This window comes from Schistocerca serialis, chromosome 8 (genome assembly GCF_023864345.2).
Source record: "Schistocerca serialis cubense isolate TAMUIC-IGC-003099 chromosome 8, iqSchSeri2.2, whole genome shotgun sequence".
NCBI lineage: Eukaryota > Metazoa > Arthropoda > Insecta > Orthoptera > Acrididae > Schistocerca > Schistocerca serialis.
The window spans coordinates 200,119,948-200,136,122 of NC_064645.1; the positions used below are offsets into that span (position 1 = coordinate 200,119,948).

Here is a 16,175-nt window from a genome sequence, read left to right on the forward strand (position 1 = left end):
ACAATCTTTAGTGTATTATTTAGTAAGTTGTTTTCTTTTCAACTCTCTTAAGGTACTGTGTAATAAAGTTCTATTGTACTTATGGCTACCTCGGCATGCCTATTCAGTGTAATGTGCATCTAACACAATGGGATTCAACGGAATGCTTCCTTCGATGTTCTATACTTACTCCAATATTCTTCAGTTCGTATGCAACTGATTTGGCTGACACTTCTACAATCAAAACCTGCTATGCTGATGCCTAGAATTAGCTGCACAAGCAACAACTCCAGAGAAAACAGAGAATGGTTTATTCACATTAGTAGGAGAGGAGCCTCTGTTCAAATCAATCCAAAAAAGGAGTATGTGTATTTTACTTGGACACTACAAAGGCAAGACTAAGGCCGACAAGAGGAACGTACAAACTTCTTGTCACTGATTTCATTCATACTGACAAAGTGGGTGCAGGTACGACTAGGGAGTTCAACGTATGTAAACAGGAAGATGCAACTCTTAACCGTTTTCAAGAAAACAGAGTTCAAAACTTTTAAGCCTGTTTATATACTTTGTAAGGTTGCTAGCATTCAAGGAGCTTGCAGCTGAGCGAGTAAGCAGTTAGTTTCATAATCGTTTGATCAAATCTAGGTAATCTAGGTACTGGTACTTTTTTTTATTCCAAAGTTATGCTGCAAACATGCAGTACTAAAGTAATCCCTCACAAATGTACTCTGCTGGTGCAGCCTTCTGATATTTTTTTTTTGCACACACATGAAGAACCACAAAAAATTAGCGAAAAATATACCTATTCAAAAAAGCAGATAAAAATTCATTTGATGCCTTCCTGAGAGACAATCTCCACTCATTCCAAATTAATAATATAAGTGTAGACCAGATGTGGCTTAAATTCAGAGAAATAGTAATGGCAGCAATTGAAAGGTATATACCAAATAAACTAACAAACGATGGAGCTGATCCTCCTTGGTACACAAAACGGGTTAGAACACTGTTGCAGGAACAACAAAACAAACATGCCAAATTTAAACAGACGGAAAATCCCCAAGATTGGTGATCCTTTATAGAAGCTCGAAACTTAATGCGGAGTTCAATGCGAGATGTCTATAACAGTTTCCACAACGAAACTTTGTTTCAAAACCTGGCAGAAAATCCAAAGAGATTCTGGTCTATGTGAAGTATGTTAGCAGCAAGAAACAATCAATGCCTTCTTTGTGCGATAACAATGGAGATACTATCAAAGATAGTGCTGCCAAAGCAGATTTACTAAACATAGCCTTTCAAAATGCCTTCACGAAAGAAGAAGTAAATATTTGAGAATTCGACTCGAGAACAGCTACCAACATGAGTAATGTAGAAGTAAATATCCTCACAGTAGTGAAGCAACTCAAATCACTTAATAAAAGCAAGTCTTCTGGTCCAGACTGTATACCAATTAGGTTCCTTTCAGAATATGCTGATGCATTAGCTTCATATACAACTGTTCGCTCGAAGAAAGATCCGTGTCCAAAGACTGGAAAGTTGCACAGGTCACACCAATATTCAAGAAAGGTAGTAGGAGTAATCTACTAAATTACAGGCCCATATCTTTAATGTCGATATGCAGCAGGATTTTAGAACATATGTTGTGTTCGAACATTATGAATTACCTGGAAGGAACCGGTCTATTGACACACAGTCAACATGGGTTTAGAAAACATCATTCCTGTGAAACATAACTAGCTCTTTATTCACATGAAGTGCTGAGTGCTACTGATAAGGGATTTCAGATAGATTCCGTATTCCTGGTTTTCCGGAAGGCTTTTGACACTGTACCACACAAGCGTGCTTATGGCATATCGTCTCAGTTACGTGATTGGACTTGCGATTTCCTGTCACAGAGGTCACAGTTTGTAGTAATTGATGGAAAGTCATAGAGTAAAACAGAAGTGATTTCAGGTGTAATAGGCCTTTTGCTGTTCCTTATCTATATAAACGATTTGGGAGACCATCTAAGCAGCCATCTTCGGTTGTTTGCAGATGACGCTGTCGTTTATCGACTAATAAAGTCATCAGAAGATCAAAACAAACTGCAAAACGATTTTGAAAGAATATCTGAATGGTGCAAAAAGTGGCAGTTGACCCTAAATAATGAAAAGTGTGAGGTCATCCACATGAGTACTAAAAGGAACTCGTTAAACTTCGGTTACACGATAAATCAGTCTGATCTAAAAGCTGTAAATTCAACTAAATACCTAGGTATTACAATTACGAACAACTTAAATTGGAAGGAACACATAGAAAATGTTGTGGGGAAGGCTAACCAAAGGCTGTGTTTTATTGGCAGGACACTTAGAAAATGTAACAGACCTACTAAGGAGACTGCCTACACTACGCTTGTCCGTCCTCTTTTAGAATATATGCTGCGTGGTGTGGGATCCTTACCAGGTAGGACTGACAGAGTACATCAAAAAAGTTCAAAGAAAGGCAGCATGTTTTGTATTATCGCGAAATATGGGAGAAAGTGTCACAGAAATGATACAGGATTTGGGCTGGAAATCATTAAAAGAAAGGTGTTTTGCGTTGCGATGGAATCTACTCATGAAATTCCAATCAGCAACTTTCTCCTCCGAATGCGAAAATATTTTGTTGACACTGACCTACGTAGGGCGGAATGATCACCACGATAAAATAAGGGAAAACAGAGATCGTACGGAAAGATATAGGTGTTCATTCTTTCAGCGCACTATACGAGATTTTCTGCGCGCTATACAAGATTGGAATAACAGAGAATTGTGAAGGTGGTTCGATGAACCCTCTGCCAGGAACTTAAATGTGATTTGCAGAGTATCCATGTAGATGTAGATGTTATAAAAATGCAGGTGAAGAACTTTATAAAACTACTGCAAAATTGTGCGTACATCATCAAACTGAACAGGGAGATAGTTTCTAGAGAAGAATGCATAAAACTTCAATCAAGCATAACCTATAAGCCGTCAGTGGCAATATTCAGTGATATGCTTCAATAAGTGTTGTATGCCGTTACATTGTGTGATGATCTAGAACTGTTTATGGATGAAAACCAAATTTTGTTTTGCAATCGACTAATTTCAAGTTGCCGCCGCTCATACCTTACCTGTCTTTCAACAAAATCTTTGCCTCTTTACTTCCGCCTCGACTGACATCTCTGCCCAAACTCTTTGCCTTTACAAATGTCTGCTTGTGTCTGTGTATGTGCGGATGGATGTGTGTGTGTGTGTGTGTGTGTGTGTGTGTGTGTGTGTGTGCGCGAGTTTGTTGCGAAAGCTTGAATTTTGTGTGTATGTTTGTGTTTGTTTGTGTGTCTATCGACCTACCAGCGCTTAAAGAGCCCATCTTATGATAACCAGTGACTGAATATGATAATATGGTGTCATACAAAGAATACTAAGTCCATCTTCATGAATGCTGACAAATAATTATAAAAACACGGAGTCAACTACTGAAATCCTGTAACCCTAGAGTAACTTACAGCCTCCAAAACACAGCTATAAGCAAGCAGCGCATTGAAGGAAGAAAGAATAGAGTTTACTGACCCACTGATAACAAGATCATTAGAGGCAGAGCACAAGCTATGATAGTGCAAGGATGTGGAACAAAAATGTCTGAGTTCTTTTTCAAAGGAAACATTCTGACATTTGTCTTAGTCAATTTAGGGAAACTATGGAAAACCTAAACGACCAGACAAGCCTTTCAGTCTTGCTCTTTCCAAATGCAAAACCAAGCAACAGTATGAGAATGGGAAAAATTATGTCACCATAACCATCTACAAGGCTTCCATCTACCCAATAAATGACCTCAGTGAAAATGCATTGGAATGCTCTGAGACTTCATATACATCTTACTTTTGGTACTTTGCTGGCTTCACTGCTCAATATGTGGATCGAAGCCTATATGTTGTACTTTTATATATTTTTATTTTGCATATGCATTGTTCTGCCACACAAATAATTAAAATGAATAAATCCCAGCAGTCAAACAATAGAAACTCCACGCAGGAATGATAACAATGTAGGAAAAGACAGACTCCTACTTACCATAAAGAAGACTTGTTAAGTTGCAGACAGACCAATTAAAAGACACATACATAAAGCTTTTGGAAACAGCCTTCATCAGCAGAAGAGAAACACACGCCTTTCATACACGCAACCTGGCACAGCTCATGCATAAACGACTGCCAACTCCAGCCCCAAATGCTGGAGTTGGCCGTCGTATGCATGAGGTGTGCTTGCCAAAGTGTATGAATGGTGTGCATTTCTCTTTTGCTGATGAAGGCTGGGGCTGAGAGCTTTACGTAAGTGTCTTCTATTGTGCCTGTATACAACTTAATGCATCTTCTTTACTGTAAGTAGTAATCTGTCTTTTCCATACTATTAAATTCCAGCAATCATCTTCAGTGATTAAAGAAAACCAGAGAAAGCCAAACATAAAAATGTACTCCGATAGCTCTGATAAGTAGTATACTGCAAATGGGCAGAAACTGGACCTACAACAAGCAAGGAAATGCTGCCTGTTCAAAGTATAAATCACAATAATAATAATAATAATAGTAATGTGTAATAATGATGCATGTTAATTATTACAAAATATGATGGAAGGTTATTATGCTGTCAGCAATGTCTGGTTGCTGATTCATAGACAGTCAATGTGAAATATGTGAGTGAAATTTTAATCTAAACAGCTTTTAAAAGTTACAAGTTTTTGGGACAATATCCATCTCAAAGTTAACTAGCCAATAATATGTGAGGTGAAATGACACTTCTGTTGACATTATTCAATTGACATGCAGTACTATAAGGCATTTGAATGTCAGACACCCAACAAAAGAAAGTTTGTTAAGCATCAACAGTGGTTGCCATAAGATGTTTAATAAATTCATCTTCAGTAAGTAATGTACATCTTCAGTGCTTATAAAAAAAATCGTTATGCTATTAATGGTAAAAGTCACTTGTTAAAAGTAGTAGCATTTAATATTTAACTGCAAAGTAGCTGACTTAATGAAATCATTATTTTAAAATAAATATTTTATTGACAAAGAGCATGGAATTGTGGGCGTCGTAAGTCTTTAGGTTGCTGGAAAAGCTGAAGTAAGTTTATACTTCAAAAATCGAGCCATGAAATATAGAACTTAACTGGTGGTTGATTCTAAAGAGACAGGAATACATTCGGACTACAATCAATATAGTATGCATTTGTGTTGCAGAAAAAGTGAGTTATTACAATAATAACCACAATGGCAATAAATTGCACCAAGATAAGATTTATAATCTTATCCCGGGTGTCTCTCACATGGGTCATCAGGCGCATTTTCTCTGGTGTTTTGGCAGATATCTGCAATTTCATTTTTGCAGTGTGTATCTAGAATCAGCCCAAACAATTCCTGCTCATCATGTATTTCATAAGATGCCCAGCATCAACAGCACTGGTTTGTTTTCCACTGCAAACAAAATGATTTTTAAAGTGCAATTTTAAGTGCCCATCTAAGACAGCAATCCCAAATTAGTCTAGTCTTTATTACGTATTAACAGTGACAGTCAAAAACAAGGAATAATCAGTACTGCAGCAGTGACTGAGCAGCATTTCTGCGCAGCTTTAGTAGACAATGGGGGCCAGGGCTGTACTGTTGCTGCTGGAGTACTCACTAATCTTCATGTTTTACTGTCCCCGTCCATGCACATCAATAAATGGAATGTCGTACTACACTAATTTTTAACTGCTCTGTTGAATGGACGTATAAAATTTCACCTTAAAAATAATTTTGTTTGGAATGGGGAACATACCGAAGCTTCCCGTTGACACTGATGTTGCTTGAAGAACGTAATGAGCAGTAACTGCTATTACGTAACAAATAAACTCCTCCTGTTACTGATCATGAGTGTAGGATACTGTAGCCGTATGGTAGTGAGTGCAAATTACTTATTCTGCTCATGGCTACATAAGGTGTGTGAGAGAGAATTTTGTACTATAAACTACCACTGTAAACATCTCATTAGAACCTTTGATAGAACTGCAATTAAAAAATAATTATGAAATTACACATGAAATACACACCAATAAGATATTTGATTAGGGAAGGGAAGAGAGGAAAAACAATCAAAATACAGGGCTATTCAAAAAGAAGGAATGGATTTCAAAAATTTATATCTTCCAAATTACAACAGGTAGCACCTTAATTCCAACGTTCCTGGACAGACAACAATTTAAAATCTGAACAATCCTGATAGACATTCCAATCATGGGTGCACTGGTACTGTTGCTTTCTTCTTCATGGAGACAAATGTGGTAGGACTAACCCATCCAGACTTGCTTCAAAACTGTTTATTTCCTCAACTTGAAGATGATTCAGATGACTTCGTCTTCATGCAAGATGGTGCCATGCTTCATTTCTCTAAATGTGTCCGACGTTACCTGAATGACACCATTCCAGGACAATGGGTTGGAAGAGGAGGAGCACAAGATGAACTTCATTGTAGGTGACCTCCCAGCTCTCCAAACCTCACAACTTGTGACTTTTACCTATAGGGTTACGTAAAAGACTGTATTTTAATCCCCCCTATGCCTCACATTCTTAAAAGTCTGCAGCATCCATTGTTGAAGCGGTAAATTTGATAACGAGAGATCAGCTGCTTTGTGGCTGGCAGGAAATGAGCAACTGTTTTGATATTTGTCATGTAACACATGGTGCTCACATTGAATGCATAAAATCTGAACTTTTCTTTCCCGGAATGTTGGAATCGAGTTTCTATGTTTTGTAGTTTGGAAGCAATAAATGTTTGAAATCTGTTCCTTCTTTTTGAATAGCCATGTATAAAGAATGAAAAGGAAATAGAAATACATGTTTTAATTTGTGATCTGTGTAGCATATATTTAAGATTATTTATTTATTCATCTTTAGACAGTATCCACTGTATGGATGTAGCCAAAATATATATTATTTCCAATATATCATTTTACAAACATATCCTCACTGAGTTAAAACATAAATCATGCTTTATGTATACACAAATACTATACAAGATTTTGCCAACATGGCCTATGTCAGGAGAGAATTCACTCACTTCTCACACTAAAGAAAAAATTGGTAACAAATGAAGCTACAGCTTCAGAAGATTATAAACAACACTTACTTTATGGCTTTTGATGTGTCAATTGGTACTTTCACAGCCGGCTCTGAAACAGATAATACAAGAAATGATAAGTAAAACTGTCAAGGTAAAGCAATAACAACTTCTAACCACTGCAATCAACACTTTCATCCTCAAATACACAACAATTAGATTTATTTATTCACCAAAGTCAATGACTTGTTAGGCTCACCTATTATCTCTGAGATATTTCATATCTATTTTTTGTCTTTAAATGCTTTACTTTCTTCTTTAGATTAATAGGTGTAGGTACAGCTGTCCTCAAGCTCAAGGTGGTTAGAGCACCATGGCTTTCCTAGGCACAGTCCTAATGGTTGTAGTATGGCTTTGTCTTTCTCTGATCTTTGAACTGACTTACCCAGCTAATAACAGGGGCTTTACAATTCAATGTGCATTTCAAATTATGGTGCTGATTGGCATTTTTCACACCTGCAAACTATTTATGGAAGTGAATGATGCAATAAGTTCCAGAAAAAAAATCCTAGCACAGAGTGAGTATCGAATTCTGGATTTGAATTTGTTGTCTAATGCTTTCTACTTAGCCTTGCAGCCACAATGATTAACAGGATACAGACTGAATCATATGACACAATTATACAGACCCTGCTGAGGAACTTTTTTTAATGTAGGAAGAAGTTATATTAAAATTGTTTCTACATTACCTTCATGACACCTCTGCCCCCTTTCCTTACACGTTGCAAATGTGATTTTAGCAATAATCAGCCTTTGTTTGCACTGTTAGAAATTAATAATAAACAACAAACACATTAAAATGTTCATTAATTTTAATATCACTGTTTACTAAAGCAATATCTGATTTGAACAGCTCACATACAGAATTGATACATTATAGCATTTGCAAATATGGGATGTTACAATATAAAATCTGTACTTAGTAGTTTCCCCAGTCACAAAGGATATGCCAATGCAGAAGAGAAAAGCAAACTTGCTTGCTGGAACTTAATTATAATCACTCTGTACATGTGACATCTTTCTATTTATATCAGACACACACACACACACACACACACACACACACACATACACACACACACATGTATATGTGACATCTTTCTATTTGTATCACACACACACACACACACACACACACACACACACACACACACACAGAGAGAGAGAGAGAGAGAGAGAGAGAGAGAGAGTTTTTCTACTGTGTATATTTAGATGTAGGATATAATGAATACAATTTCTTTTTGCCACCTGTAAGCAACTTTAATACACAAATGCCACTGCATAATTTGTACACGCTGCTTTTTGAGTGATACTAAAGGTTACTACTTAATAAGAGAGGTCTTCTGTTGGGTGTTCCAAATGTGATATTTGCTAATGTTACTGTTATTTTGAAATGGTGACAGGTTATTTGTGACAAACATCATAATACAATCGTGGGGGGAGGGGTTAACACATACATCATGTTCCTTTTGTCTATTTTTTGTTGAATTAATACTCTAGTGTCATAAATGAACAGTGAAGAACAGTGAAGATTACAATGGGCTACTATTTAGTGCCATAGCCTGACACAAACCAGGCAACTCACTACCATGAGCCAAATAATGTGTGGATATTGTGAAGTCAGTGAACATTTAGGTAGTTAAATTCTGGATATATACCTCATAAGTCAGAGTTGCAAAATCTTCTGTACTCCATTGCCACTTACAAATTAGTAACCTTGTCATAATTAATGTTATAAATGAGTGACAAAATGATCTGACGATTTTCGCTGCTGCACGGTTCAGCGAATAGGTGGTGGGGGATGGTGGGGATAGGCGCATTTCAGAGCCTACTCATGAACATTTTTAGTAACTTTGGAGCAGTGGTTGGTTGAGCATCACGCGTTTGTTGTCGAGGCATTTTCTAAAAGTGGCGATTCCTGCACTGTTGTGCAGCGGCAGTTCCGAAGGAGTTTTAATTTAGGTTCTGACATGCAACACAATTATGCTGTGTGTGAGTAACTTCAGAGCTAGCAGTTCAGCATTGAAACGGAAGTTGACAGCCCATCCAAGGTCAGCCCGGACACCAGAGAATATTGATAGAGTAAGAGAAGCTGTGAAAGCCATTTCTCGGCAGCCGACCTGTAAACAAGCTGCTGCTTCGCAAATGTCTGACCACTTGGTAAGACAAATTTTGCGGTTCCCTCTGCATTTCCATCCATACAAAATGGCTATTGTTCAGCAGTTAAAGCCCAATGACTATGCAAAGCAAAAAGCATTTTCAGAGCAAATGACTGATTTGATGACAGACGAAAAAATTTTCACGATGAGCGATGAGGAGCATTTTCATCTGTATGGTTGTGTACACAAACAGAACTTACATTATTGGTCAGCTACAAATCCTAAAGAACTGCATGAATGTCCTCTGTATAGTCCTAAGATCACTGTGTGGTGTGGTGTAGCAAAAACTTGTGTCAATAGGTCGTATTTCTTTGAAGAGGGTGGTCAAACTGTTATGGTCAATTCGCAACTTTATCTGTTGATGTTACAAAACTTCCTGGTCTCTGGACTTCAGAGAAATCGCTTAGTGCACAGTAGAATGTAGTTCCAGCAGGATGTGGCAGCTGCTCATACAGCCAATGAGGTGATGAACTTTGGGAAAAGGAAGTTTCGTGGCCGAGTAATCAATCTCGCATTTTGGGGATACTGCATGACCAGCATGCTCCCCTGATCTAAGCATTTGTGATTTTTTCTTGTGGGGTTTCTTGAAATCAAGAGTCTATACAAACAAGCCCCACATACTGGCGAATTTAAGGTGGCCATAACTCAATAAATCGCCAACCTGTCTCCTGCAATGTTTGGGAAGTTGTTCAACAGTTTTGGTGCGAGACTGGAAGAGTTCTTCATCACAGAAGGGCACCATTTGAAGGACGTCACCTTCAAATTTTAAATTGATGAAATCGGTTGGTCCAATGATATGTTCTTCATTTTCCATCAACACCATTCTGACATCTGACCAATAAGACATTTCTTATCAATCTTAACACTTGCTGTATTTGTACTTTACAACCGTAAGATCTTTTTGCCACTCTGTATACTAAAGTGTATATTTCAAATAGTGCACAGGTCTATATTTCTGCATAGGATATGCTATGTTAGTGGAGATATTTGTTTGTACTACACCGTTATGAGGTACAGCAGCTGGAGATTGACAGCCATCGCTTTTACGTCACTGCAAGTACAGCATGGAGTTTCCAACACTGTGCTGAAGGGACTTCTTAGAGAAGGTAAGAGTGAGAATCACAATGAAATATTGTATATTAAAAAAAGATGTATCCATAAAAATGGGAAGCTTTTGGTTTAGCGAGACTTGTACTCAGATATCAACACTGAGAGTAAAGTTTGTAAACACCCATGCAATAAATGCAAACTGTTGTACAATTTAGAGGAAATTCATTGCAACTAGATGGACCTTGCTGTGGTGGGGTGGCTTGCGTGCCTCAATGATACAGATAGCTCTACTGTAGATGCAACCACAAGAAACGGATATTGAGAAGCCAAACAAACATGTGGTTCCTGCAGAGGAGCAGCAGCCTTTTCAGTAGTCGCGGGAGCAACAGTCTGGATGATTGACTGACCTGGGCTTGTGAAATCAACCGACATGGCCTAGCTATGCTGATACTCATAATGGCTGAAAGCAATGGGAAACTACAGCTCTTATTTGTCCCGGGGGCATGCAGCTCTACTATATGGTTAAATAATGGAGGCACCCTCTTGGCTAAAATAGGGTGAAGGCAAATTAGTCCCTCGTGCAGATCTAAGGGTGGGGACTATTCAGGAGGATGTCATCAGGAAAAACAAAACTGGCATTCTGCGGATCGGAGCATGGAACATTAGATCCCTTAATTGGGCAGGTAAAGTTCAGTGGCATGAGGAATAGGACTTCTGGTCACATGAGTACAGGGTTATAAATATAAAATCAAATAGGGGTAATGCAGGAGTGAGTTTAATAATGAATAGAAAAATGGGAATCCAGGTAAGATACTACAAATTGCATAGTGAACACCTTATCACAGCAAGATAGACATGAAGCCCACACCCACCACAATAGTAGAAGTTTATACACCAACTAGCTCTGTAGGTGATGAAGAGCTTGAAGAAATGTATGATGAAATTAAAGAAATTAATAAGATAGTTAAGGGAGATGAAAGTTTAACTGTGATGGGGAACTGGAATTTGATAGTTAGAAATGGAAAAGAAAGAAAAATAATGAGCGCCTATGGGCTGGGAGAAAGGAATGAAACAGGAAGCTGCCTGGTAGAATTTTGCACAGAGCATAATTTAAACATTGCTAAGACTTGGTTTAAGAATCAGGAAAGAAGGTTGCATATATGGAAGAGACCTGGAGATGCTGAAAGATTTAAGACTGATTACATAATGGCATGGCAGAGATTTCAGAACTAGATTTTAAATGGTAAGACACCTCGAGGGGGAGATGTGATCTCTGGCCAAACTTTTATTAGTTATGAACTGTAGATTAAAACTGAAGAAATTGAAAAAAGGGAGGAAATTAAGGAGATGGCACTTGAATATGCTGAAAGAATCAGAGGTTGTTGAGATGTTCAGAGGGAGCATTTTGCAAAATCTACACTACATCTTCATCCACACTCCGCAAGCCACCTCACGGAGTGTGACACAGGGTACCTTGAGTACCTCTATCAGTACTTCTATTCCAGTCTTGTACTGTTCGTGGAAAGAAAGATTGTCGGTATGCCTCTGTGTGTGCTCTAATCTTTCTGATTTTATCCTCATGGTCTCTTCGCGAGATATACGTAGGAGTGAGCAATATCCTGCTTGATTCCTCTGGGAAGGTATGTTCTCGAAACTTCACAAACTTCAAAAAAACTTCGAAACTTCAACAAAAGCCCGTACCGAGCTACTGAGCGTCTCTCTTGCAGTCTTCCACTGGAGTTCATCTATCATCTCCGTAACACTTTTGCGATTACTAAATGATCCTACAATGAAGAGCGCTGCTCTCCATTGGATCTTCTCTATCTCTTCTATCAACCCTATCTGGTATGGATCCCACACCGGTGAGCAGTATTCAAGCAGTGGGCGAACAAGTGTACTGCAACCTACTTGCTTTGTTTTCGGACTGCATTTCCTTAGGATTCTTCCAATGAATCTCAGTCTGGCATCTGCTTTACCGACGATTAATTTTATATGGTCATTCCATTTTAAATCACTCCTAATGCCTATTCCCCTAATGCCTATTCCCAGATAATTTATGGAATTAACTGCTTCCAGTTGCTGACCTGCTATATTGTAGCTAAATGTTAAAGGATCTTTCTTTCTATGTATTTGCAGCACATTACACTTGTCTACATTGAGATTCAAGTGCCAGTTGACTACAGGGAGCATCAGACAATGGTTGACTAGAACAGGGGGAAGGAGTAGGTAGAAGACAAATGGATGGCTTGAGAGATGAAATAGTGAAAACAGCAATGGGTCAAAAGACAAGGCCCAGAACAAATTCTTGAATAACACAAGAGGTATTGAGTTTAACTTTTGAAAACATAAAATATAAAAATGCAGCAAATGAAGCAGATGAAACAAAATACAAACGTATAAAAATGAGATAAAAGTATAAAATGGCTAAGCACCAATGGCTAGAGAAAAAAATGTATTTTAAAGCATATTTCATCAGGGGAAAGATAGATACCGTCTACAGGAGAATTAAAGATGTCTTTGGAGAAAAGATAAGTAGCTGTATGAATATCAAGAGCTCAGATGGGAAACCAGTCCTAAGTAATGAAGGGAAAACTGAAAGTTGGAAGGAGTACATAGAGTGTTTATATGAGGGAGATGAACTTGAAGTTAAAATTATAGCAATGGAAAAGGACATAGAAGAAGAGGAGGTGGACGACATGATACTGCTACAAGAATTTGACAGAGTACTGAAAGGCCTAAGTTGAAACAAGGCCCCTGGAGTAGACAGCATTCTATCAGAACTACTGATAGCATTAGGAGAGACAGTCATGACAAAACTCTTCAATCTGATGTATAAGATATATGAGAAAGAGAAATACCCTCAAATTTCAAAAAGAATGTAATAATTCCAATTCCAAAGAAAGTACATCCTGACAGATGTGAATATTACCAAACTATCAGGTTAGAGGCAATACTGACCCTAAAACTACTATTAGAGGATAGGGTAAGGGAAAGGCAAACCTATGTTCATAGCATTTGTAGACTTGGAGAAAGCTTTTGACAATATCGACTACAGGTAGGAGGCGTAAAATACAGGGAGAGAAAGGCTATTTACAACTTGTACAGACATCAGATGGCAGTTATGAGATTCGAGGACCATGAAAGGGAAGCAGGGATTGAGAAGGGAGTGAGACAGGGTTGTAGCTTATCCCTGACGTTATTCAATCTGTACATCGAGCAACCAGTAAAGTAAACCAAGGAAAAATTTGGAGTAAAGTTTAGGAAGAAAAAATAAAAACCTTGAGGTTTGCCAATGACACTGTAATTGTCAGAGATAGCAAAGGACTTGGAAGAATGGTTGAACAGAATGGACACTGTCTTGAAAGGAGGATATAAGATGAACATCAACAAAAGCAATTTAAGAGTAACAGAATGTAGTTGAATTAAGTCAGGTGATGCTGAGGGAATTAGATAAGGAAACTAGGCGCTTAAAGTACTAAATGAGTTTTGCTTTTTGTGTAGCAAAATAACTGATGATAACCGAAGTAGACACAATATAAAAGGAGTCTTCACATGGCTCTATACCCCATTCTCTGTGATGACGGAAGGGGTACAGCACTCACCATTCAAAGGCCTGAGCTCACTGCCTGCATGTGGTGCACGTTTGCTGTGAAGCCCTGTCCTAGATAAACTGAAGTCTCATGAAATTGATGGTGCAGCCAACCAATAGGTAATGTTGCATCTAACCAAAAGAATACAGTTGTACTTAGTAATTAAGCCAATGCAATTAAACCAAGATTCTTCTGAATGGGAACAAATCAGGCATGGGGTTCCCGAAAAACTCAATCTTATGTCTGCCAGTGTCCTCACATGTAGGCCATCTTCCATCTCATATATAACAAGGAAGATTAGGTCTTTTTGCAGATGACACTAGTACTATAATCAATCTCACATTTACACCATCTTCCATCTAATATACAACAAGGAAGATTAGGTCTTTTTGCAGATGATACTAGTACTGTAATCAACCCAAGCATACATACAACAACAGAAGAGATTGTAAGCAATGTTCTTAAAGGTGTCATTCACTGGTTTTCTGCGAATGGTGTCACTCTCGATTTTAAAAAGACACAACATAATCAGTTCTCCACATCTAGAAGTACTATACCAACTATAAGTGTAACAAATGGTGAAGAAGTAACAAATATTGTGAAAACTTCCAAAATTTTATGTGTCCATATTGAAGAGAAGTAAATGAATTTTAAAACTCCTAAAGTGACTTGGTTGGGCCACATCTGCACATAGAACCATTGCAAATCTTGGGGACAGACAGTATGTTGACGTATGAGGGTTGTTTGGAAAGTAAGGTCCAATCGGTTGTGAAATGGAAACCACAGTGAAAATCTGATGAAGTTTTGCGCAGATGTGTGGGGCAATGCTCTTTTCAGTTCTGAGCTCACAGTGAGCATGTAAAGATGCCTAGAAAATAAAGTCTCCTGCCAAGTATGGGTGCCTGCTGAGAGATTTCACCTGATTTCATGCAACCTCACATAATATAACTGTCACGCATTTCATTCTCAGTGACATTTCTTGGCTGCACATTGCAGGTGCAATGAGGATGCTCCTGCTGCAATTTCAATGCTCACCCATCATACAACACGGACTCTGCTCACTCTGATTTTCATCTCTGCTCGCATGAACTGCTGGTTATGAAGGTAGGATTTTGGCATTGGTGGCTATATTCTACAACAAGGGTCTTGGAAAGATGCTACAATGCTATGACAAATGTCTAAGTTGGAGCAACAACTATGCAGAGAAATAGCTAGAAGACATAGGTAACTGCTTTAAAAAAAAAAAAAAAAAAAAAAAAAAAAAAAAAAAAAAAAAAACATTTTCACTGTGGTTTCCATTTTGCAACCAATTGGACCTTGCTTTCTGAATAATCATCATATTTTGCATATTTTTACTCAACAATCCCATAATGAAAAACATTATGGGGTCACTCATCTCTAAGAAAGAAAATGCTCATTACTCAAAAACATGCTATAAGAATAATTTGTGGTGCTCACGAGCCATCATGTGGTACATATCTATTTAAGGGCTTGGACATTTTGCCTTCTGTTGTGTGGTATATTTATTCCTCCATGAAGTTTGTTGTAAATAATCCACTGAAGATCAAAAGGAACATGACATACATAATTATAAAGAGGAAAAAAATGACATTCATTACTCTACATTAATGTTGTCCTTAGCACAAAAAGGGGTGCAACTATAATTTTTGATCACTCACCAGTGATATAAAATGTCTGACAGAGAGCAAAGCAAAATCTGAAAGCAAACTCAAAAAGCTATCTCTGACAACTCCTTCCATTCCTTGGAAGAATTTCTATTATTATAATTTGAATCAGGAGGTCAGTGGGAATTACTAACTCATTTCTGTATATTCTTTTTTATACAAAAAAAGTCTTTGAGAGGAAACTATAATCAATGATGCCATCCCTTAACATGTTTAGATTAAGAGTATTATATAAATGATAGTGTCTGTTCAAGAACAAAATATGAATGAATATTCTGTGGAATATAATTTAGTATATATTATAATGGGGTTTGTAAATTTAATTTATTAAATAACGAATCTAGTTAGAGTTTATGCACTTTTCTCCTGGGTGGTAATCTTAATTATTGGTACGTATTTTGTTTCAGGGAATTTGTATTATTTTTAATTTAGTATATCCTATGATTTGGTTAATGGCCAAAAGCAAGGGAAAACTACAGCCGTAATTTTTCCCGAGGGCATGCAGCTTTACTGTGTGGTTAAATGATGATGACGTCCTCTTGGGTAAAATATTCCGGAGGTAAA

General features: G+C 37.7%; 1 protein-coding gene across 1 annotated transcript in view; it reads right to left on the minus strand.

The window, feature by feature from the left end:
- The window catches only part of LOC126416293 (serine/threonine-protein kinase/endoribonuclease IRE1), a 146,821-nt gene that overhangs the window by 112,024 nt on the left and 18,622 nt on the right, over nucleotides 1-16,175 (minus strand). Inside the window, exon 3 of the mRNA XM_050083946.1 lies at nucleotides 7,137-7,179. Within this exon, the coding sequence (XP_049939903.1) occupies nucleotides 7,137-7,179 (43 nt within the window). The remainder of the gene's footprint in view (nucleotides 1-7,136; nucleotides 7,180-16,175) is intronic.